This window comes from Bemisia tabaci, chromosome 6 (assembly GCF_918797505.1).
Source record: "Bemisia tabaci chromosome 6, PGI_BMITA_v3".
Classification (NCBI taxonomy): domain Eukaryota; kingdom Metazoa; phylum Arthropoda; class Insecta; order Hemiptera; family Aleyrodidae; genus Bemisia; species Bemisia tabaci.
In genome coordinates, this window is record NC_092798.1 from 38,527,594 (window position 1) to 38,553,221 (window position 25,628).

At 42.4% G+C, this 25,628-nt stretch overlaps 1 protein-coding gene across 3 annotated transcripts in view; it reads right to left on the minus strand.

The window, feature by feature from the left end:
- Sema1a (semaphorin 1a) overlaps window positions 1–25,628 on the minus strand; it is a 583,530-nt gene that overhangs the window by 27,139 nt on the left and 530,763 nt on the right. For all 3 annotated transcript variants that reach the window (XM_019051359.2, XM_019051360.2, XM_072301803.1), the window contains exons 6-9: window positions 15,111–15,218; window positions 11,220–11,307; window positions 9,014–9,118; window positions 269–357 (exon numbers count right to left, since the gene is read on the minus strand). In XM_019051359.2, the coding sequence (XP_018906904.1) occupies window positions 269–357; window positions 9,014–9,118; window positions 11,220–11,307; window positions 15,111–15,218 (390 nt within the window). The remainder of the gene's footprint in view (window positions 1–268; window positions 358–9,013; window positions 9,119–11,219; window positions 11,308–15,110; window positions 15,219–25,628) is intronic.

Genomic DNA, 25,628 nt, shown 5'->3' on the forward strand with positions numbered 1-25,628 from the left:
TTAAACGCGAATATTTTCAGAATCGAGTTTTGGGATCAAAATCGGACTTCCTTGTTCTGTAACGTTTTCCCGAAAAATCTTCCTCTTCAGGATTGCAGCTCCTCCCCCAAAACCCCTCTTACAATATGGTTCCGGTTTTTTTTTTTTTTTTTAAAGGCCGGAGATGTGTTCAGCGTGTGAAAAAAACAAAGAAGGGCCAATTTCCATGCATTTTCATTCATGACTTTTTTCAAGACAGTTGATAAGGAAATAAAATGAGTATGCTCACCTTGCCGCAATTGATGTATTCCACGGCAGTTTCCCTGAAGAAGAAGTAGACGAAATCTCCATGCGACATAGAGTTCACAAAATTGGGAGCTGAAACAAAGGCAAACACAAAAATTAAAAAATGAGAAAATGAGATCTTAAAAGAGACGGTTTTAGTGATGAAATCTCATCCGAGCTCTTCTTGACAACTCTACAGTGACTTAGCCATACTGAAGTTCAACAAGACAGTCGTCAGAGAAGTTTGGAAGCTACAACCCTAGGGTCGATGAAATTAGATTTGTAAACTGAGGACTTTCGCTTTTTCGATGTTTCACATTCTTAACTGTGTTCTGAACAAATCAAAAATGACAAAGAAACTGAAAACTCCTTCATCTAGCCGGCTATGCAATTTCAGCTACCTAGGAGTTAAAATAATTGTATCAGGCATTCTTGTCCGTATCCGCCCACTAGCAAGCAAAGTGCGATATAATGAGGGCGTAGTCAATACGCTCAAGTCCACCATTTTCGAAGTATATATAAATTTGGATGTTCTGATGACTAGAATCCAATAATAATCGATCAGTTCAATTTGTTTTGTAGATAAGTTTCATCAGGATGTCTTTCAAATTTGCGCGATTGTCCAAGATCGTATTCCAAGGGGCATCTGCTTTTTCGTTGGTCTCGTGCTTTCTTGATGTGAAAATTCCTATTTTTATACCTATCGGTTAACCGACGAGAATTTCTAACTAGTGCTTGAAATTTATGTCTCCTCTTTCGATGTCGCATTTTTTCAAATTACCCGACGTTGTTGCAACATCCTCATATAATTTATGCCATCAATTATTCACTCATGCTCTCTGAAAAAAGGAAACAAATGATCTCCACTTGTTTCGCCAGATAAGTTTTAATTAAATTTGAAGCGGGATTAGCGCGGTATTTAATTTTTCAAGTAAGAAAACTAACTCCGATGAAAAAAGAAAGGCAAACAAAGCTGCTCCGTGCATGTTTGGATTTATAAAAGAGACTTAAACGGCAGAAAAGCTCCGCTTCCCTAGCTCTCTTTCTCTCTGGATAAAAATCGGCACTCCCATTCAGCATCCACTCAATTATTTCTCGGTATCTTGATTTTTCAGCTTTCAGCCTCTTCCTCTTTCTAGACTGCTTATTCGACGGTCTTCTATCCTGTTTCGCTCGGTTTTCCTTGTTCTCCCAAAATTCTTGCAGTGGGCAGCGAAGTACTTTTGCTTTAATGTTATCAACCCTTGCCTCCCCTTTCTTTTTTGCCCATTACCGCTTTTCTCGTAAAAGCAACATTGACACATCTTCTCGCCCCTGCAGACGCAGCTCAAAGTGAATGGACGTTAGTTCTCCAGCGATGCCTTGCCTCATTGAAACAAGAGTTCAGCCTTCCAGACCTTTTGTCGTTGAGGATTTTGCATTACTTCCAGAGACCGAATGTCTTCAGAAGGCCTATCGTCCCTGCCGTGCTGAGGAAAAACGCCGTATGAACATTCTAATGTTGCCAAAGTTTCTCTGATAAAAAAAATTCGTTTTGGAGGAAAGTTATTTTTTCCGAAAATTTTCTAATATTTTTTAGATTGATTGCGAACGGAATTGTCTAAAAACTAGAGGCAAAATATTCACATCCCTCCCCAAAAATTCGTATCCTATCAAAGGAAATTCGGTAACGCCTGAAGATTCATACGGCGCTTCTTCCTAGCACGACAATGATGCCGTATGAGCCATCAGATTTTGCCACATTTTCTTTGATAAAATTGTCGGGCAATCTGGGCAATTTATAGAGGTTATGCTTCGCATTTTTCAGAGTATTTTGTTCGTAATTAGATCTGAAAGTCTGAAAACATAACTGAAAAATATTCATGACTTTCCTCGGAAAAGAACATTCTATCGGAGAAAATTTGGCAACTCTCGAACAGTGTTCGAAACTCACAGGCGACAACGCGCCAAATGCGCCTAAAAAATCGGCCATGGAGCCTAAAAAATGAAAGCTCTGCGCCAACGTGGCCCCTAAAAATCTGTATTTTCACAGGAAGTCACATGAAGAAAGAAAAATATATCTACTTGAATTGAAAAAACTCGAAATTTTCAGCACTACAAGTGAAAGCTTGCCTTTTCTATTCTTTACGATTTCATTCCTACTGCTTTTGTCTTCCCCAAGTCACAGCTACTTACTAGTTCTGTTACGAAAACATCTTGCGTCTAACTTTTCACTAAATGCGCCGTAATATAAAGGCAAAAAGTCAACTTGGCCTCTAAAAATTCTCCAATGGCGCCTAAAAATCGGGCTTGATGCGCCACATGGCTCCTAGAACTCAAAGGTGAGTTTCAAACACTGCAGTGTTCATACGACGTTTTTCCTTAGCACGGCAGTCTACTTCCGCGTCCATCTCGCACGGTATTCACAATTCAGGTCACCAGCTATCATCGCGGCGACGTTTTGATCTCCAAGATCATCAACTAAAAGCGTATTTAATTTCATGTTTACGCAACAGTGACGTCAAGTCAACTCGAGCTCCCGCACGGGTTGGCCACCCCTGGAAATCAACTTTCAAAGCACGATGTCGCAGCGGAACGGCTCACATTCTCATTAGTAATTGGAGCGCTTTACTCGGGCCGCCCCCGCAGACTCCCTTTTTTGCCGGGCGGGTGTTTCCAATTAAGCCCCGGTGGCCAGATCGAATTTCAACTTATCTAAAATGTAGCACTTAACAGCTAGCCTCCGCGTTTACCTTCCGTGTTTTTTCCTTCCCTCCGATTCGGGATTCGGGACTCGGGACTCGGCCGGCTTTCACTTTCTCTTACGATAACTTTCCCCCTTTCCCGGGTCGAGTCGATGGTCGCGGGAATGGGCCACCGTCGGTGTCTTCCCCGATTTTCAATTCGAGTTAATTGATTTAGCCGAGCCCGTTTCGTGCCGTGGCTATCGGCGGGAGAGGCCTCGACTTTTTGTGGCTGGTGTTTTCGAATGGTGTCGAGAGAATGGTTTGCGGGTGGACCGCTGTCGATTTTGAAGTAATTTCTTCTCTCGCTAAAACTCGCAGTACGGAAAGCTTGATCATTCTTGCATATCTAGCTGTGATGATTAAAGTCGAGTACATATTCTACATCTGTATTAAGTGCGTTTTATAAGACCACGTTATAAGACCAATTTTGGAACGTATGAATGCTCTTACGCGTTTTTCCTTCATACGGTACAACAGCCCCCTCTCGCCCCGAGTCTCCGCCATGTTTATTCTTTCTGAGAGGGCCACACTTTCTCACTGAGGGCACTATACTGCCGTGCTAAGGAAGAACGCCGTATGAACATTCGGGAGTTGCCAAGTTTCCTTCGATAAAATACTCATTTTTGAGGAAAGTTATGAATATTTTTCCTTTAAATTGTCAGAATCTTCGGGTAAAATTGTGAACTAAATTATCTGAAAAATTGGGAGGAAAATATTCATAAATTTACCAGGAAATCGCGTTTAATGAAAGGAAATTTGGCAACGCCTGCAGGTTCATACGGCGTTTTTCCTTAGCACGACAGTATACTGGAATGGACTGAGAATCTGTGTTGCGTTGAAGAGCAAAGCCTGACATGAGTCCTAGCGCGACTCAGCATGGCCGACGAAAGGCTAAGACCCTAGGCCCCAGGGCCGTAGAAGGGGCCGAGTCGGCGAGGACGGGGCGGACCGCGAAACTGAGAGGTGATAAGTTGAGGCAAAGCAGCGTCGAACGAGGAAGCTTAGCGACTCGCGGCAGTTTGATTTAAAGCGAATAATAGCATTAACTCAAAGCCGGCATGCTAATATTCCACCGTAAATATGCCACCGGATTAGCCCGAACGAGGTTTGCGGCCGACGCGGTACCGCACACGTAACCCCCCGCCCCATCAGCGAATCCTCCCCGGGAAGTCCCCGCAGTCGAAATCTCCTCGCCATTAATCGATGTAACGTACGCACCCGGATCGGGGTATTTGCTCAAATTCGGCCGCATTTATTATTTACATCTGGTTTGCTTCCGCAAATTTGGCGAATTTCCGAGCGCTCGGCTCTTTGAGCGCAATCCCAGGGCTTAGAGCAGCGCGCCGCGTTGCGTGCCGTGCCCCCGACCGACGAAACCGATTGGGCATTAATATCCTCCACGCTCCGATCGTCTGTGATAGGTCGTAAAAAGGGGACCCGAGTTGGGTACCTTTGTGCGGAGAGAGGGTTATCCTTTGTACTTTAGTAGAGGAAATCTGTTACTTCGTACTAGAGTGCCTATGTAGGGAGAGTATGGACATGTTGAAAATTTTGAGGTTAGGTGATGGAGCTCTTAGACCCCAAAAGGGTAGGCAATCCATGAATTGAAATTATCTACACTCGAAAAAAAACACATTGTATCTAGAGTCCAGACTCTTAAAAACATTGACAAGACAAAGTACTCTTGATTCAATCAGAATCATAGCTTAAATCAAGAACCGAGCCCCTTAATTTTAGCGGATTTCGTTTTGATTCAAGCAAAAATCCGATTGAATCAAGATAATTTTTTCTTGTCAATGTTTTCAAGAGTCTAGACTCTAGATCCAATGTGTGTGTTTTTTTTTTCTTTTTTTTTTCCAGTGTAGAGTGATTTATAATCACAAATGTTGGGAACTGTCGTTAGTAAAGCACGTATTTGACTTGGTTTTTGCATAAACTTACTCATCTTTGCGGAAGAATGCTTACTTATGAATTTTCTTGTCCATTTTCGTTTGATATTGAAGTCTAAAGGTTGACGGTGACATTTTTCGTTTTCAAAGATTACCTACCCTTTTGGGACCTAAGAGCTACATATTTCGAGTTGTTCATACTTATAGATACTCTACTTCGTACCAGCATTGTTTTCTGCATTTATCAGAAGTGGACCAACTCGATTACAGTGTTTTCAAAATCGTCTTTTCCTTTTTTTATTCGTGTAAAATTTGACATTTTTGAAAATGCAAGGTTTTAAATCGACTGATAACAATAATGGCCGACCGGTTTCCCTCTTCATCGGAACACCCTCTCATTCTTTTTCGCAGATCTTACATCGGAGGCAAGAGGCAAGTAGTTGTTGACAGGATTGAAGATGCAACTATTCAACCTCGTAAGTTGTCCCCGGAGGTATCAAGCGCATTTGAAGGCGTTTTACTATTTTTACGTAACGCGTTACCATTGATATCTATTTACTTCTGATTCCTTTCTCCACGCATTGTTTAAGCCTCCTCAAAAACTTCGTTAAAAATACAATGAGACAATCCTGTTTTCAACATTGTTACCAACAGTATAGAACAATATTTCAATTAAAAAATGCGTTTTTCCTTAGCACGGCAGAGCAGTTACCCGCTTTCGCAGAGAATCTCGAGTGATGGCGGCGTTGCGAAGAGCGCACTTTTAAAAAAAAACGGCGAACATACAAATGCAAAGCGAAACGAACATTCACGGACTCGGACATGCCTGTTATTTTCAATCATTTTTCATCCCCCTCCCGGTAGCCCCCTCCACCTGCGCTGACCAACCCCGGGGCACTTTAAATAACATCCTATTTTGATAAAACATTAATCGTGGCGAAAAATATGTCGAGCGGAGCGGCGCGGAGGCGTTGCCAAATCGACTTAAAAAGATTCATTTTACCCATTTGCACCAATAGGAAATCGGGGATTTTTAACGACCGCGGTCAACCGCGACTGAGAATTTATGAGTCCGCTTTCCGCCACTTCGCCTGATTTGTTTACCGTCCTTACATCGGGATTGCCAAATTTAGCATTAAAAAGCATGAATTTTTAACTAAATAATTGTGAAATTCCTGCACTAAAAGGCGACACCGCCTTGCAGCGAGAGGAGAGGAGGCGTGGGGACCATTTCCTGGGTTGCAGCTTTTGAATAGGAGGTTGTCGGAATTGCACACAGCTCGGGGATTTTTTAAGAATGTGTAAAAAAATGTATGAGAAAAATGGGGAGAGAAATGTAGTTTGGCAACTTGAAAACGGGCACCGACGGTCAAAGGTTTCGGACCAGAGCGACCCGGCTCATCTCGTATCCGATTCGAACAGACGGTTGAAGCTATGTTGCATGTTGCAGCTTGAAGCTATGACGTCACTTTTTGCATCGACCCTGGCTGATTGAAATGATGACGTCATGATCAAATTTAGTATAGAGGTGGTCCTCTATTAGAAATGAACGAGATTCAAGGATGAAATTGTTTTACAAATGAAGTTTTGAGATCTTTTGCCAAGTAATAACCTGAGACATCCTGGCTTTAAACTGTTATTGGACTCCCCAACTTCTGCCAAAGTAATAATTATATGAAATAAAATAAAGTATAAGATAATTTTCGGACTTCTTGGCGTTGTTTTCCCCGCAAAATAGTGTGGCGCACAGTGAATCTAGTCAATAGGAGAGGTCGGAAAAAATTTGGAAACTTTAACAGCTTACAACTCCGTTCATATAAAATTTTGAGGTTCTCAAAGTGGGTCCATTGGTTTTCTCGTAAAATTTTCTTCAGTAAGCACCCCTTGAAATTTAAAATGTGACGAAATGAACATCAAAATTTGCAGTTTCAGTCAAATATTTCATGTTCTACCTCTCCAATTGACTCGATCCACTGTGCGGTGGTTCAGCGAAAAAAACTAGACAGCTATGCTGCTGTACTAAGGAAAAACGTATGAACCTTCAGGCGTTGCCAAATTTCTTTTGATAAAACACGAATTTCCTGCCCCGTTTATGAATATTTTCCTTTCGATTTTTCAGATCATTTTGTACGCAATTTCACCTAAAGTTCCTAAAAATTTCAAGGGAAAATATCCATAACTTTCTTTGAAAATACACATTAAATCGGAAGAAATTTGGCAACTCTCGAGTGTTCATACGGCGTTCTTCCCTAGCACGGCAATATGCCCGGCGGCCGCCCGACGCGAAAAGGCCGGCCCCGAGATTAAACGTTCAAAGTCGAGCGCGCTTAATCGATAGAGCTTATGGAGTTGTCGGGTCCAGAAAAACGAGAGAAAAAGTTTTGTGTTTCTCATTAAACCCGGGGAGCGGAGATAAAAGACACTTTATGAGGGCGATGCCCGCACTCTCTGAAATGAAAACGGCCCGCGAAGGGCGGGGGCGGAGGGGGGCGGCTTTTATCGGGGCGGCGAAAGGTGCGGAAATGCCTCTCGATTCAGGCGCGGTGACCGCCGGTGTTAAAATACGATTTTCGTCCGTCAAGTCGTCGTTGGCGGGTCAAGGTTTGCGATGAATCGATTGAGCTGCCATTAAACCTAAGTAAAAGGGTCGATTATCAGGGTGCATCTAAGTAATCGATTCATTATCAAAACTTCAAATTGGAAAATATCGATTGTCGGAAATGCTTCTCGATTCAGACGCGGTGGCCGCCGGTGTTAAAATACGATTTTCGTCCGTAAAGTCGTCGATGGCGGGTCAAGATTTGCGATGGATCGATCGATCCACCCTTTACAAGTAAGGAAAAGGATCGATTATCGAGGTGTACTTAAATAATCGATTCTTCTTTAAAGCTTCAGATGAGAGAATATCGATTGTCAACGATCCACGCTTCGCCACTACTAATCATCGACGTGGAAACGCGATAGATGGGTTCTTCGCGAGCCTCGCCTTTGCGCACTGACCTAAAACGCTGGCGCTCGACGGACGACCCGACGCGGGCGATTAGTTGCCGCGACTTGACTTTGAGGGACGTTTTTGGGTGATTAGTTGCGATGACTTATCCGAAGACGTTGCCGGACGATTAGCAACCGACTCGAGTAAAAAGGAATCGAAGTTTGCTGGCTGCAGCGATGTCTTGAGCAAGTCAGATGGCGCTTCATTCCGCCTTCATTTTTGTAAGTATGCAACAGAGAAGTCTCCGGAGCACGAATAGTTGCATCAAGGCGTTGGCATCATTCTTGGCCCTTGGCGTTGCATCTTGTATGGGCCGACATAAGAGATATTAACTCTCTCAAGCTCAAGATAAACGAGTGAGAAACTTCGACTATTGCCAAATTTCTTAAGAAAATCCGAATTTTCCGAACATTCGTGAACATTTTACTTGAAGAATTTCAGAGTAATTAATTGTTAATTTTATCGAACATTTCTAAAAATTTCGACAGCAATAATTTATAAATGAAAGTTTAATCAGTTCAATTCGGCAACATTCAAATACCTTTTTCTTCCTTTTTTAAGTCAAGAGTGCGGACAAAACTGTATTCCTAAGAATTTCAACAGAAATAATTTATAAATAAACGTTTAATCAGTTCTATTTGGCAACTTTCAAATACCTACTTTCCTCCTTTTTTTAAAGTTAAGAGTGCAGACAAAACTGTATGCATCGGTGCATCCCTGATTCCCGCTCAAAAATTGCCATGTGTTCGCAAACGCTTCCCTATCTTTCCAAGCTTATATATCCTGCTAGTAAATCTTCACATCACAACAAATAAACGAAACGAAACATAAAATCTAACGGCGAGAGAGGATTCGCGGACTTCCAACGACTGACCCTCCCCCGAACTCAACTGACCCGATTCTCCTGACCCAATTACGCCAATTTCCATCCCTTCCTTCATTTCCCCTCCGGATTTCGTATTCCTTCTTTCGCATCCATCAAGCTTTAATCGTCCGTCTTAAGCTCCAAGTTCTCCCTTCGGTGTCTCTTTTTCCGCCCGCCTAATTTCCTATTCCTCCTCCTCCCCCTCCCCCTCCCCTCCGTCCGCACGATTTCTCAACTTCCTCGTCCTTTCATTGGCATTCAAAGTGACATTACTTACCGTTTAAGCTCATCGAGTCGTATTGCTCCGTTTGAAGGGGCTCCCTGTAGATGATGTGATCCATCCCTGAAAAGTCGGCGACAGTCCCCGTGTACAAGTCGTTGTCTGAAACGGAAAAAAAAACAAACAAATTAATTGACATTTCATCGAACATCCATTAAAAGCAAAAAAGGGAGGGTTCGTTGTCACGAAAAGAATAATTACTTTTACGGGGTTAATCTCGACTCATCGCGAGGAAGACGGATAAAAGAGTGGATAATGACTGGCTTGTTTCAGAAAGTGCTCACCCCTAAACAAAAACAAACATAAATTCCAGAGGGTGGAAAAACTGAATTAGCCAAGTATTTTCGGAGGATGGACAGTATATTTTGCGCACGTTGTTTGATTCCCGAAAAGATTCTCGCGACCAAAATATGAGACTGCTCGGTTCTTTGCTGGTACACTATGAATGTTATTAAAAATTGAAGATGGGCGTTTTCGAAATAGAAGATATTCGTGTCTATCTTCTGAATGTACGATTAAAAAAATAGGACATGCTTGAAAAATAAGTAAATAAATAAATAGAAGATGCGTATGACCCTAGACACAACTTTACTGCCATTAAACGGCATTTCCTTTTTTTCCGAGCTACGCAGTTTGTAAGTTATACAAATTTGGACTCTCAGAGACCCAGAGGCGGATCTGGCAGGTTGGCAACAATGACATTCCTCCATTTGAACCGTGTTGAATAACTACTCGATTATTGGACGATTCGATTACACACCTTGCCTCTCCGAGAATCGACTCAGTTCCATAGGTTTAAATGGAGAGAAAACAATGACATCCATTGCTGCATTCGCCGATGTAAAGAACCGAAATAAGAGAGTATTTTCACTCAAGCTGGCAAACTACCAATCGTGTAATACTTATTTTTAAATGGGTGACTTTCATCACAAAACACATTCTAAGGTTTCCTGTTGGCGTGCGGCTAAACGTAATAATTTCCCGTTTCTAATTCCAAGATTCTCCCCTTGAAAGTTCTAGCGCGAGAAAAAATTAAACTAAAAACGAATCGCCCGCTAGTAACTAGAGATTATATCTTTCACTTTTTTTTTTTGGTGAGAGGGATTTGAAAAATAGTGTTCATTGAAGCTTAGCGCTGCAGACAAGTTAATGACGAGAACTACGGTGTTTACGTCATAAAGGCGCATCGGTTATGACCTCGCGGAACCGAAAGAAAAAGCGAGAGAGAGAGAAAAAAAAAGCTAATGGCGAAGTTCGGTAAATGGTATAAGTTGGTAAGTATGATTTAAGTTCCTTTCAGTTTAAAACTTACTCCAAACCGAGTACCTTATTAATTAGGGCGCTCTAATTCGCCGAGGAGGATGACGGACAGGCTTTAAAATAGTTAGAAAAATAGCGGAATTTAATTCGAGATAATTATGAGGAACAGTGACGAAAATAGAAAGGGCAGAAAAAAGTGCACGACGAACTGCAGAGGCAGCGGGGAGAAAAGAATCTTCTTCCTCGCGACGAGAGATGACGCAAAATGCCCATTTAGCTTTTGACGTTTCTCTCTCCTTAGGACCCAATTATAGCGGGATGATGTTAGAAGTCTGTGCTTTTTCAATGTTCTGTGAAAACTTGTTTGGTTAACTTTTAATTGATAAGAGTTAAAAAACACTTATACATACTGACACACGGTGAAACTACCAGACCACGTATTTCGGTTTGCGACGTTGCAGACTTCACCTGTCATACTTTATTTTTTAAAACGAAAACAACTCAACGCCAAATCTTGAAAACTTCCGTGATGTGTCTTCTCTGTGCGTAGAAAATTCTGTGAAAATTTCAAGAAATCACATTGATTTGTTCTTCTTCAGAAAAATAAAATGGTGGCGGCGATTTTTAAACACTGCAAACGAGATACGTGGTCTAGTAGTCCCACCGTCGATATGCGTAACCAAAATGTATTTTGGACTCACAAGTTGCAGATTTTCCGAAGAGTGGTATATTTTCGGCAAAACAATCGAAATCAGCATTATTTTACTGCAACCTCCGTTTTCTTAAATGTGGAGAAGAATAGCTACGATATTTTCTGCATAAGGATTCCGTAGAAACTCTAAAGCTTTCAATGATTCCTCGTAAGTTGGTTTCCGTTACACAATATAATTACTTAACGCAATGTGAAACGCAACAGCGAAATGAAGAAATAGGATTTACTCACCGACATATACAGCTGTGCTATTATGTTTTGGATCGTACGGGCACATTGCTTGCCCCGGTTTTTCTTTCTCTAAAGTATAGGAACCCGTCTGAAAAGAACAAAATAAAAAACACAGGGGTCAGAAAAAGTTCAATTTCCATAAAAAAAAATGTATAGAAAAGCGCAAAAACACATACATGACATTAAATTGCCTCCTCATTGTGAGTACATAATTTTCTAGGCAGAAAGTTCAAGAGCCTTTCTGCCTAGATCGAACCAATTTTCTTCAGCGTTACCCCAACATTCTTCCTTCATTTGGACGTATTTATGCTAAAAAGAGCTTGATTACACGCATACCCTATGCACATAGTTCCTTTTAGCATGAATACGTCCATTTGTCCAACGGAAAACACCCGAAGACCAGAGGCGAGGCATGAATGATCGATATCGATATTTCTCCATTTGAAGCTATGATAAAGAATCGATTATTAAGGTGTTCGCTGCGAACGCTCTCTTTATCGATCCTTTACCAGAGGCTTGAATGGCAGATCAATCGATATATCGCAAAGCACGCCACGCCACTGCCGAAGACGGTCGGAGAGCGGGCGCAAAAACCCTCCGGAGGCGCGCGCGATTTCGAGAATCCGTCGGTCCCCCGAAATCATGGCGGCAAACAACAACTCAATGCTCATAAAAAACAGCTCGCTCGAGTTTCGTTTCGAATTTCCATTTCATAGACTGAGCGCCACAATTCACCGTGGGACTTTCCCGGCGAGCGGCCAAACCTCCCTCGAAATCAACCCTTTTCCACTTTTAAAATCCACTGATTTTCGGCACGACCCGGCAACCGCGCGCCGCTCGTATTCAAACGCGCTCTCTCAAAGCGGCGCTGGGAACGCAACGGAGCGGATCGCTATGAAATGAATTTCGCAAAAAAAAGCTCCGGCAAAGGCGTAAGGCGGGGCACGGCGGGGCGAAGGGTGGAGGAGGGGGGCTTTGCCATGCTCGGTAAAAACCGCGGATCTTCGTGGGATTTTGCTTTAGGGTTGAGCGGTTTCTGCTCGGGGCGGCGTCGCTGGGGGACGATTATTCCGCGAAAATCGAGAGAATGGAAGGGTTAGCGAACCGGAGTATTCTGCTGCGCTAAGAAAGAACGCCGTATCAACATTCGAGAGTTGCCAAATTTCCTTCGATGAAATGTTTATTTTTGAGGAAAATTATGAATATTTTCCCTTGAAATTTTCAGGAGCTGTAGATTAAAATACGAACAAAATTCTCCGAAAAATTGGAAGAAAAATATGTATAAGTATACCAGGGAATTTGTGTTTTATCAAAGAAAACTTGGCAACGCCCGAAGGTTCATACGGCGTTTTTCCTTAGCACGGCAGTATTCGCCCCGATAAAGAAACGGGAGCCGGGCTTTTATTTTGTCGGAAGTGCATTTGGATTAGCGGATTTCGACGCGAGAATTGGACGCTCTCGGTTGACTGCCCGAAATTTTTTTCATGAGACTAGATAAAATCAATTTTTATGAACTTGGAGGACAAACGATGTTGAAGAAGCTGCATTCTACCTGGCTCCTATATTCGGTGTAAAAACTAATTTCCGAGATTATCATTACTTTCGTCTAATGCTTATTTGCTACACAGCCCTGCAGAATTTTTGGCGTTGCAATGTTCCTAGGCGCAACTATGTTGACTCCTGTGTATTTGCATTCATAGCTTTGGATTCGAGGAAAATGCCCAATAAGTTTTATCGCATCCGAATCATGCACAGATGTATTAATGAAACTGGTAAGATTGTTATGAAATAATTCTGCTCAATTAATTTTTAATCGACTTCATTTCTTTTTGGAATAAGACAATTTTATAGGTATCAATTATCACCTCATGATTAAGGACAGGACTCAGAAAATTGAATAACTGAAAAAGTAAGCATGTATATTTGCAGGGTTGCCATAATTTCTCCATAAACACGGATTTTTTATGATGTTTATTTTCTTGCGTAAAAATACTCCTTTCCTGTTTTTTACCCCGTTTTTATCGTCTCCTAAAAAATTTCATTGGTCCGTTATGGGTCGGCTTCGAACTGAAAGATGCAATTAGGGTATAAGGATAAATTTAGTTTAGTTTTTGTTGTATTAAGGACACTTCAAAAAGAAGAAAACAATATGAGTCGCTCTAAATTTACGAATCGGTAAATAAAAATGTATTTTCTAAGAGCTGAGATCGATTAAAAAGGTTCTGCTTCTTTTAAAGGTTAGCATAATGGTTAGTTGATAAATTTTGTTTAAATACGCCCTGACACAATATGAGCGATTTACATCTTGAGAATTTGGACGGATTGATCATGATACTGAAAGAGAAGCTAAAAGCACACACGTTAACGTAGTTTTCGGCATCGGCAGTCAATAATCCCGCGACAAAAAGTCTAGAAATATGTCGTGACATGACAGGCGAGGTATATATTGCACGGCGCTACGACGAATTCAATATATGTGCACACTCGGGAACTGCGTTTTAATATACCCGCCGAAATACGGCGAAGAAGTAGAATAATACGGGCATCAAATCGTCTTACATATGTATGCATCGCTGATACTGTGTTATGAACCTCATACGTCGAAACTTCACTTCCAAGATCGCACTCTGCAACTCTCCAACCCCTGTCATGTCATAGCCGAGCCTGAGGTCAACACCAGAGGCGGATCCAGCAATTTGGCAACACCGGATTTTCTCCATTTAAACCTATGCTAAATAATCGATTCTTGACGGAACACCTGACTCTGATAATCGATACACTTCCATGGGTTTAGATGGGGGAAAGGAAATGTTGCCACTTCGCTGGATCCGCCAATGGCCGATACTTCGCGGAATGGCTCGTATTTAGCGGAAAAGTAGTTGAGTCGGCTTTTAATTAAAGGATCCAAAGCCCAAAGGAGTAAATTGTCGGATTTCAATTTACCCTTACCAAGCCGGGTTAAATTGGACGTATTTCTATCAAACGGAACCATGTGCATTAAGAGATGAGCCCTGCGACCCATAAGAATATATGCATAACAAAGCTCGCGTAATAATGCACATAGTTCCGTTTGATAGAAATACGTCCAATTGACCCAAGGCTTGCTAAAAACATGTAGTACACAAGTTTTACGGGCCGCTACAAACGAGCTCTAGACATAGGTCTAAAAATACATCCTAAAAAAAGAATTAGACATCGAATTGAAAAACAAAAAAATCGAGTATCGAGACAGCCGAAGACAGGAGAGACGAATTTTGGATTCTTTTTTAAACTTTTCTCCCGAATGTGAGTGACACCTTATTACTGCCGTGCTAAGGAAGAACGCTGTATGAACATTCGAGAGTTGCCAAACTTCCCTTGATAAAACATGTATTTTTGACACTTTTCATGCACATTTTTCTTTGAAATTTTCAGATGATTTAGATTAAAAAGCGTACAATATTGTCTGAAGATTTTGAAAAAAAATATTCACAATTTTCCCAATAAATTTAGTTTTTATCGAAGGAAATTTGGCAACGTCTGAGAGCTCTTACGGCGTTCTTCCTTAGCACGGCAGATTTGGAGTATAGAGCAGAGAATCGCAAGTTCAAGTCTCGCGCCGTCGCGCCTTCAATTTTCCGGAAGCAACACGGACATCCATCGAGCACGAATAGTTGTATCTCTGCGCCGTCATTAACGCGCGTCCTTTTCCTTCCTCGAATGGACCCAACTGCCGAATGCCTCCAACGTTCCAGGATAAAAAATGCTGTGCTTTCAGGCTAAGAGAGTTGCTCCCACAAAACCAACACGGTTGCCAAAACTACGCGCATATTTCAGTAGGACATGATTTAACAAGGTAAAGTTTATTGAGTCTTTGCAAAAATGGAAGAGAGCAATAATTTTTTCTCTCACCTGAACGGTATACTCTCGACAGAGAGGTTTGAACGAATTCGTTCCGCATACTAGGAGGTGCCCGTTTCCGGTCCTTGATATGATTCTAATATAATTTTGACAGTTTTCCTGGAACAAAAAAAGGAAAATATATTACAAAACATACGTAAGAAAAATTTAAAAATAAAATAAAATTGATTTGCACGTTGTGAAAATAAACAACAACAAAATAAAACTATACATTTTCGATTAATACAACAGCTTTTGCATTTCTGTCCAACTTCAGTGATCCTTCATTACGAGGGAACGTAATTCTATTCCAAGGTTGCAACATGCTCTCAAACAATTCAATTTTATAAAAGGATATATACGTATAATTGTGGTTGAAAATTTGCCTAATTCTTGCAAGAGCTCAGAAGAAAAAAACCGACATTTTCCGTTAGAAATTCCGATACATTCTCCTGGTAAAAATTCAATTTTCGCGAGAAAATTTGGCGATATTAAAATGGGATTACGTTCTTTTGTGAAAGTAATGACGATTTGTCGATAAATCTTTCTGGGTATTTGGGCGGCTTCTCGCAGAAATAACGGTAATAACGGTGGCTACCGATGCGTAATTCAATCAAATTGCGTTGGTTTTCCTCGGTGCTTGTTATGTTCGTCATAACCTTCTTAAATCGCATATTCGATACCGAAAAGACATAGGCGAACGCCGGAGAAAGCAGGTGGTCACTTGAGCGTTTTTATTTCCGGCATTGCCAGATTTTGCGCTTTCGGAGATCGCCCGTAAAGGCGCGATTCCGTTGAGCGTTCGCTAGTCGAATTTCGGCGGCGAATTGGACCAGGGTGTCTACTAAAACAGGCTAGCCAAAAATCATAATCATGAGTTGAAAAGAGCTGACTCCGCGAGTTTAAATATTAGACCCTAACACAGAGCGGAGCGGCGCGCGGCTTGCTGCCAGCGCGTAACGCGCACTGGCGCCTACAAACCTAACTGGATACTTCTCGCATTGCGCAATGCTTGAAGTATCCCCTTGGGTTTGTAGGCGCTAATGCGCTGGCCGGCCGGCCGCCGCGCCATGCCGCAGCGTGCCCTCGAGAAGGGGAAACGGAGCAGCATTGCATTATGGCTTAGAATTTTCGCAGGATGACCGTGGGAGAGTAAAAAAATCAGAGAAAATTTTACAACCGATATAATGCAAGATAGAATACAACCCGAGAATAATTACCTGTAGATTGAGGCCTCTTTGCCAGGGTGTTTACTAAAACAGGCTGGCCAAAAATCAGTACTTTTACAGTACTTTACAGTACTTTTCCAAGATTTTTAGTGCCTCCTCAACAGTAAAAATTCAGTACTTTTTTAGTACCTCCAATTGACAAAATTCGAAAAATTCTAAAAATTTGAATTTCTCGCTCAAATTGCGACGAAAATCACAACAAATTAAAAAAAATTCCGGACCTTCTTGCGGAATTTCCGCACTCTTCCAGTACTTCTGGACCGCCCTTAGGAAATCCGTACTATTTCCGAACTTTCCGGAAATTCCGGACTTGGTGACACCCTGTTGCGTGCTATTCGTATAGGACGGTCCGCTGGTCGACGCATTCACGCGCCGAAATTCGCCTACGAACGCCCAGCGGAATCTCGCCTTAAGGCTACATCCAGAGAGGACAGTCCAGGATTAAAAGCTTGAAACACAGCCTGCCGCCGAGCCGCTAGGAATCTCCGGAACTTTGTCTCCCCTCTAAGCGTAAATACACGTACGCACTTGTCAGTTTAAAAAAATGACCGAAAATATGGGGGAAAAGGGATGAAAAAAGGGAGAAAAGTTCAATTTTAACGGTTTAAAACTCTGCACTTTTTCCCCGTCTCAGACTTCCTGGTCACTGGGGACCCATAAAAACAGACTCGAATTTCACTTGATTTATTGCAATATTCACATGTTCTCGAATTCCATGGGGTCAATATTCCCGCAGTTGCCAAACAGGCTTCTCATAATCCCATTTGGATTACATTTTGCAATTCAGAACTACAATCTCTGGCTTAGTTTAAAAACCACGTATGAACCATTTTTTTAAATTCTTTTATTTCCATAAGACACAGTAAACAAAAGACAAAAATTCCACTCTCAAAAGAAAAGCCATCGTACAAGGAAATACCTATCTTACAGTTTAGAGATGCCGCAGACAAATAGAGACACTAAGGACTAAGGTAGGATAAAAACCACAATAGGGACAAGAGCGATAGATAGATGCGAGCCAGTGGCGAGGCATAAATGATGGAATATCGATACTCCCCCATTTGAAGCTGTTATAAAGAATCGATTATTAAGGCTTTCGTTGCAGACACCCTGTTTATCGATCCTTCTCCATAGGTTTAAATGACAGATCAATCGATATATCGCACAGCACGCCACGGTCGCAACGCCACTACTGCGAACCTTCCCGAACTTCATAATGACATCACCGGGCATAAATTACAGAGCCCAGTCCTTACTCTATTACAAATAGATCATACGGATTGAGCATGATAACACACCGGATACGGAAAAGCTATGGATTTAGGATGGAGGCACCTGGCAACTCGAGGTATTTCCGTGACTGAGTTTCCGGTTCCTGTCTGGATCAGATAAGGCCGCGGCTCTGTGACGCGGGCGGGCGAAAATACGTTACCGGTAAAAACGACCGGTCGATAAATCAGAGGGACAAATATTGTGAAATCGTGGGTCCTACATCATTTTCTTTTTCCACCGCGCCACTTAAGGTGCAAGCGAGGACAAATCTTAGCCGGGGACTTGATTTATGCTATCTCGCGAGCGGGGTGGTAAATGCGTCGACCTCATGACGTGACTGCATTATGCGATGAGCGTTGGCGTTCATGTAACTTAATGCCTTCTAGGGCTCATCTCTGAGTGTGGTTACGCCCTTTCGTCAGCAAATAGACGAATTGTGCGTGGTTAAACGTGACTTAACGTACTCCCTCCCTCCGAAATTACTTCGAGATAGCCGGAATAAACAAAACCCTGCTAATTGAAGCAATGTACTTTTAAGGAAAGAGAAACGATGGAAAATTGTTCGAAAGATTTATATATTAAAGACTGTTCACGGAGAAAAAGACCTTTATGGTCTCTTTGTCCCCCCCCCCCCCAATCATCTGGACAAATATGATGGAATGCTGTTGGGCTTTACATAATATTCTTGGTCCAGTGTCCGTTTTGCCCGCTTCGAGCAAACGAAACCCACACGAGACGCACTACAATTTTCTCTACACAATTGTACAAAAGTTGGAACTTTCACTGAATCCTCTCCCAGATTTTACAGTGCTGAGAACGAAAAAATGGTTGACTATCTTTTCCGTACAAAGTACAATTGTGGCAATTTTTCCGATTATCGTTGCCGCACAAAATCATTTAATCTTTAACTAAATTTCTGCAGTGTGTGACAACGTCGAGAAAAATATGAGGCATACTTTAAAAAAACGAGTGAACAAAGATTGAAATTTTTTTTTTTTTCCTAGCTCAGCAGTCCAACAGTAAGAGGGAGCATGGTTTTCCTGCTCAGTTGCTCTGCGATGTTGCCAGATGTTTGAGATCTGATTTTCGCCAAAATTATTTTGCGCGGCAACGATAATCGGAAAATTTCCACAAATTTACTTCGTGCGGAAAAGATATTCTGCCGAAAAAACATCAGAAAATTCACCCCATAATTTCCTCTCTATAACATGAATTAGCAGTGAAGATTTTGACACACCGCAACCAAGAAATGACCTTTCTGCACCCAACGCCTCAATTTTCTCTCTCAATTTTAACGAAAGCGAGAGCTGACTTTCGAGAGATAAAGTAGAGTCCCTTTATACTGAGAGTCAAGACACCCCCCCCCCCCTCATGGATTCACAAACGGGAATAAAGATTACACAAATTGGCAGTTTTTCGTAATCTTTGATCGGCTCATTCTCAAATTCTTTTCTCCGCTCCTTCTCTCATTCCATTTGTTCCTTGTTGAACGCGTCATTCCCCGGTCCATTCTATATTATAATCTTTGCAATCGGTGAAAATGTAATCTTTATTCCCGTTTGTGACACTGTGAGGGCCTAAAATACGGGAACCAATCAGAAATGGATTCACATTGTCTTGACTCTCAGTATAGAGAGACTCTAAGAGACAGAACAGAAAAAATCCCACATAGAGGTCTAGGAGATTGATTCGGACGCCGCGCGCCGTAAGGGTTAGCCAGCCGAACCGTGACAAGGAGCCGAAGGGAGCATTCGAGGAGCGTGATTATCTCTCCGGCGAAGTGGGTCGAACAGAAAAAGGGAAAAATGAAAAAGTTTAAATTGAAAACAATCATTCACGGGGATCGGGTGGCGAGTTTTGAAGTTCGGGTCCAAGTTGCCGCACCCGTCGATCGAACTCGGAGGCGCCGATCCGCGCAAGCATCGAAAGCTCATGAGCCCTGGAACTCCCGCGGGATCCGAGTCGCGTGGCTCGTGAGCTCCTCGCGGAGGGGCGAGTCGAGAGAGGAGAGGTTCAATTAGTCAGTGTACAATGACTGCGTCAAGATGTAAAACTTGCTCGACGTAACTTTTTCCCATCGAGAGTTATTGGGGCATGAACCTGGGCTCATCACTCTTTCCGCACTTGTGATTTTTCTCACTGGGAGTTGACGTTCCGTTCCCGTTAACGGCTCCGCCTGTGACTATGAGTAGATAGCAGGTCACCATGTCCAGGATCTAGAGAACCGGGGAATCATCTGGATTCATCAAGACTTGAAATCCTTTCAAGATAATCACAGATTTTGTGGGGAAATAGGTGTTAAAACAGTGGGATTCTTCCTATCTTCGCTCTAAGCTGCCGTGCTAAGGGGGGACGCCGTATGAACCTTTAGGCGTTGCCAAATTTCGATTGATAAAACACGAATTTCCTGGTAAACCTATGAATATTTTTGAAAATACAATTTACCGTTGAAAATTCTGACTGAAATGTAGTTAAGTTATTTTGTTCGGGAGACGACAAATTTGACGAAAAATAAACCCAAGTAGAAGTAGTTTTTTCCAGCTTCATCGAAAATTTCCTGCTAAAAACACTATATGCGAGAGAAAATATTACGACGTTGAAATATAATTACGTTTTTTCGTCTGAAAAAACCTAAGAACCGGATGAAATTTGAATCATACCCCGTGGCTCCAAATTTCACAATAGTCAATTGAACACGAGTCGAGAAAGTAAAGTATTTTAGATCGCATCCATCATCTTGGATTTTCGAATTTCAAAAATTTGAATTAAAATTCTAGTTTCTCATCAAATAATGCCGCCTGATACAAAGATTCACAAAACTCGATCGAACATGAACGCACATCGCACGATAAGTGGGGCTCTACGCAGTGGTAGACGATACCAGTCAATTTGCGTAGGTTAGTGCGCCTTCATTTTCAGATGATACTGTGCAATACTCCCGTGGCGGAATAGTTGCTCAGAGCGCCTTCAACAGATTCCTTTCGACTTGATGGCAGAATATTACGATTACTGCTAAGGTTCAGTTACAAGATCAAATTGAGCCATCAAATTGGGCCTCTCATTGGTCGCATCCTCACTTCGGGTCTTTTTCCACCAATCAGAGCTCCAGTTTGATGGCTCAATTTGATCGTGTAACTGAACCTCTAAAATGACTCCCTCGCGCAGTGCGAAGGGAACACATTTCCTCATCACCAACGTTGAGGTTAAAAACATTCATACCTCAATTTGCGACGTTTCAAGTTTTTCACTGTCTATAATATACGGGTGAACCAATATGAGGACTCTAAAATCTGCCGGTATTTTTCCAAGATAGTAAAAATATTATTTTATTGTATCATTCAAGCTTGTTAAATACTCACGCTAAGGAACAATATCGCCTAACTGACAATTTTGGCAAAAACGAATTGGCGACTTCGCCGCAGTCTACAATATAAAATACGCAAGCTGATGAATTTTATTTTTTCCAATTCTGCATAGGGGAGCGCTGCAACGACGCTGAAATTCATGAAAAAATTGCAAATCTAACTTCAAAATTACAAAAATGGCGAAGTTATCTCTTCGGCCTGCTAAATCATCGGTTTTCAGATAGGCAGTTGGTACTGTTCATTAGCCATCGATATGCGATTGTTATCCGGGTACAGCCACAGTGGAATCGTTTGTTTATGAAAAAGTTCAAGCTTAAAAATTCATGAGCCCTGAAAGTAAGATAGAAAAGAGGAACCGAGGCCCAACAATTTCCGGCTCTTGGGGTGAATGAACGGTTCGATACAGCATGCGACCCAACTCACGAACGGCAGTTTTGCAGAGGTCTATACTTCCTTGCTACGGAAAAACGACGTACGAGCCTTAAGATGTTGCCAAACTTCCTTTTGAAAAATCACGAATTTTCTAGGAATCTCGTGAGTTTTTCCATTCAAATTTACAGAGAATTTTGTTCGTGAATTGATCTGGGGTATCTGAAAATTTCAATGGAGAATATTCATAACCTTCCTTGAAAATAAGTAATTTCTAAGAGTAATATGGCAACATTCGAATGCTCATACGACGTTCTTCCTTAGCGCGGCAGAACGGCCGCCGGATCGGCGCGACACGTACCGGGGACAGAGGGGACATGCATAAGTCAAACTTGACGCAAAGCACCGCTGCGAACCAACCCCCCCCCCCCCCCCTTCGCCCATTTGGGCCGCGACGTAATGAATTCAACCTCAGCGGCGCGATAAGTTCATGTCCCGAAAAGACGTTTTAATCCCGAAGACGACAGGTTTACTCTGAGATTATGATCCCTGTAGTTTCAACTCGGAAATGGTTTGGTCTCGCCAGGGAGGGCGTTCGGTAACGGTTGCCGATTTGAGCATGTTCGTGCTTCATAGGACTGAAAAATGATTTTAATAGAAAGAAACTATGCGCATCGGAATGGGTCAGTTGCGCTGGTCACAGAATCATGTTTTGTTGCTTGATTTTTGTAGATAAGCTAAGAATAATAAAATCTGTCCGAACAGCAACTTTCTGCGTTCTATTAACCGAGATATCGCCCTTTGAAAAGTCGAGTTTCTGACTTCATCCACCACGGTGATGACACCCTTGGTTTCTTCCACCTCGCTTTCATCAGTCGGTGTGACGCACGTTTGCACTGGTTGTTCCACGTTGAGCTGGGGCTTTACCCCCCTCCCCCTTGTAACCCACCGTAACGCTGGCATAAAAGCCCCCCTCCCAGGTTGGAAAAATTTCATGAAAAATAAAATCTTGAAATTATTTCTCGTGAAATATTTCATGAAATTTCAGAAATTTACGAAAGATACTGAAAGATACCGGTTCCTTTTCATGTTCGCAAAATCTAAAAATTGTGACTCTTTTATTGTTATGTGTTTGAGTGCGGGTTGCGTACTCTAGCCTCTGAAATATATGAAATATGTCACTGAAATTTCCAATCTTTCATTTCTTTCTTACATTTCATGCCATCCTGCTTCCTCCCCCGAAGTGAGTTACGTAATACGTGAACGGCCCCTAACCCGAAAAAAAAACTGACCACAGAATATTGACCGCACATTTAGATTACTCTGTGTTCTTCTTCACATAATCACAGTAAATATCGGCTACCATTTCTTACTGTGTATGCATGAAAGTGTGCGAAACACACGCTTGAGAGCATACGAGAATCACCACTAGCGAAGCATGGACCACATGAATTGCATTATGCAAAAAGGAATTAGGATCATTGCAATGTTGCTAGGATTGTGCAACTTCGTTTGTTTTGGAAGAAAAACCTGATTTTTCATTTACAGTTTCTATTTTCCTCACTAAAAACTGTAAATTTAAGACAAAATTACAATTTAAATTTCATATTTGTTCATGTTTTCAGTAACTTTATTGCAAAGGATGAAAATGCACAATCTTAGCATCATCGCAATTCTTCTGGTTCCTTTTTGCAAAATGCAATCCACTTGAGCCTCCGCACTTGACTCGTAACCACCCCGTAAATCGGCGGTGGACTACCCCACCTGGATGCAGCGCGGCGCGTGCAGCGAGGGAACCCCGCACCCCGATCGGGACCCCGGCGGGAGCGCGGGATAAATTGACGCTCGTAAAAATAGGACTGCACAGAGCCACGTGAAATATTGGGTTGTGTTCGTGATTGGTATTAAAGCCCCCCTCTCTCCGCCCCCGGCGCGCGGCGCACAGTGGATCGAATCAATTGGAGAGGTCGGACATGAAATTTTTGACTAAAACTAGAAATTTTGACGTTTATTTCGTCATATTTTAAATATTTAGGGGTGCTTCGAGAAGAAAATTTCAATAGAAAACCAATGGACCCACTTTTAAAACCTCAAAGGTTTGTATAAACGGAGTTATAAACTTTTAAAGTTTCCAAATTATGTTCGACCTCTTCCATTGACTCGATCCACTGTGCGGCGCGGCGCTCGGATGCCCCCTCGACCGATTGAGGGATCCCCGCGCGGAATCCCTTATTCCGGCCAGATTTTCGCCTCGCATGCATAATCCGGGAATTTTTCATTTAGCGGTCGCTCGCGCCGTTGTCGGAGCGATCCAGAAATTTCCGACTGACTGCGGTTTCGAATTGATTGGGGTTCCTGATTTTCACGAGTAATGGACCACAAGATAAGGTACGAATTTCAGCACTCTGTTACATGATTCTTAACCAAAATTTCACGTAAAACACGATGCACACAACGAAAATTACCGAAAGTAACTCCTTACGAAGATATTTTATGATTCTTGATGCGTGAATTCAAACCACCCGCTCATGAAAACTCAATGCTCAACGTGATTCACATCGCGCGCTAAATGTTATCATGACAGTTTCTGCGATATAAAAATCTGGCGACCTCAATCTTGACGCTTCGGCTCAGCTATAGCAAATTGCTAATAGTTTGAACAACACATGAAGGGAAATGAACATTGCTCGATTGAGAAGCTTGCTGAAACCGTTGTAGTGCGCGATTTGACTCACGTAGAGCTTTGAGTTCCTTGTGAGCGGGCAATTCAAATTCCTCGTAACCAATGTAAAATAAAAAAGGTAATATCTTCATCAGGAGTTAGTTTCAGTAATTTCTGTTGATTAAATCGTGTTCTACGTGAAATTGTGGTCAAGAAACATGTCTCAAAACGCTTCAATTCGTACCTTGTCTAGTGGTCCATTGTAAAATTTGTTGAAGAGTCCAATGATATGCCCTTGTCAAAAATGAATCCTAGGGGAAGGGGGTCCTGACTGATACGTTCCAATCCCCGGAGAGCGCTTCGCATTGTTGAAATCGAAGGGTGAAATTCTATGACGGAGTCTATATCTGGCTTTGGTTTATTGTTAATTAGGTTCCTAATTTTCGTGGGGAACTGTACAATTTTTTGAGAAATCTGATGAGGTATCCTTGTTAGAAATGAATCCTGGGGGGGGGGGGGGGGATGATCAGTTCCAATCCCGGGAAAACGCTCCGCACTGTTAGAAATCGAAAATTTAGATTCGGTGCCGGAATCTACACAGCGTCCAAAAACCCCGAGTGATATGAATGAAAAGTGGCGCCATAAAGCGTATAACACTCCGCGAAAAGAGTGGATTTCACTCCGTAATAGCGTGAATCACTCCGTGGAGAAGATGGATTTCGCTCCGCATTCTTATCATTCTGGTTTTTTGTGCGCTATATAGACTCCGTCACAGAATTACATCAAAATCGTGATAAACTTGCTACGTTATTCTTTAAAATTTGAATATTTGCGCAGGCCTTTAAAAAAACGCCTTATTTGACTAGAAAATTGCGACATATAAAAACGGCACCTACTTACAAGGAGTCTTCCCATTTTTGACCTCATTTAGCACTTTTTCCCGACGAACACCCCTCCCTCTTTTTTCCACACCCTCTACTCGCACCTTACTTTCTTCCCCAGCCCTCCGCGATCCCGCGTCCAGAAAACAAGGAGACCGGAAGTTAATTTCAGGCAATTTCCCGCCTAATTCGAGTCGGGCTCGGCGCGATAGGATTTCAGCGGCCCCGCGATCGCGCCGTACTACGGAAGAGAACAGTAACTCCATTTTAAAATGAGCCCCTAAGCGCGCTACAGCACGTGCTATCGACGGCTCACGCCCAAATGGAGTTACCTCTTTCTTATATGGTAAACGGCGGGTTGATACTCTTAGGCGTAACTCCCTTTTAAAGTGAACCTCGAGGCGCATAAGAGTATGTACTAGTGGTGGCTCATGCCCGAGTGGAGTTACTGTCCTCTTCCGTAAAACGGCGGGCGGATTCTCTCGGGTCCCCGCCGCGGTCGCGGATCAGATGTCCCGGGAACAAAGGATGGAAATTTAATTATTTCCGAAAGGACATCGGTCGGAGGCGCGGAGGGCGCTGGGAAAGGGAGCGAAGACGCGATGGATGGTGAGTGGTGACAGGCGTTGCTCCGGGGCTTCCTATCGATTCCAAGATTTCGCCCGCGGCTCAAACAACAGACCCGAATTCCGAGGCTACACTATGCCGTGTTGAAGAAAAACACCGTGTGAGTGTCTGAATGTTTCTCAATT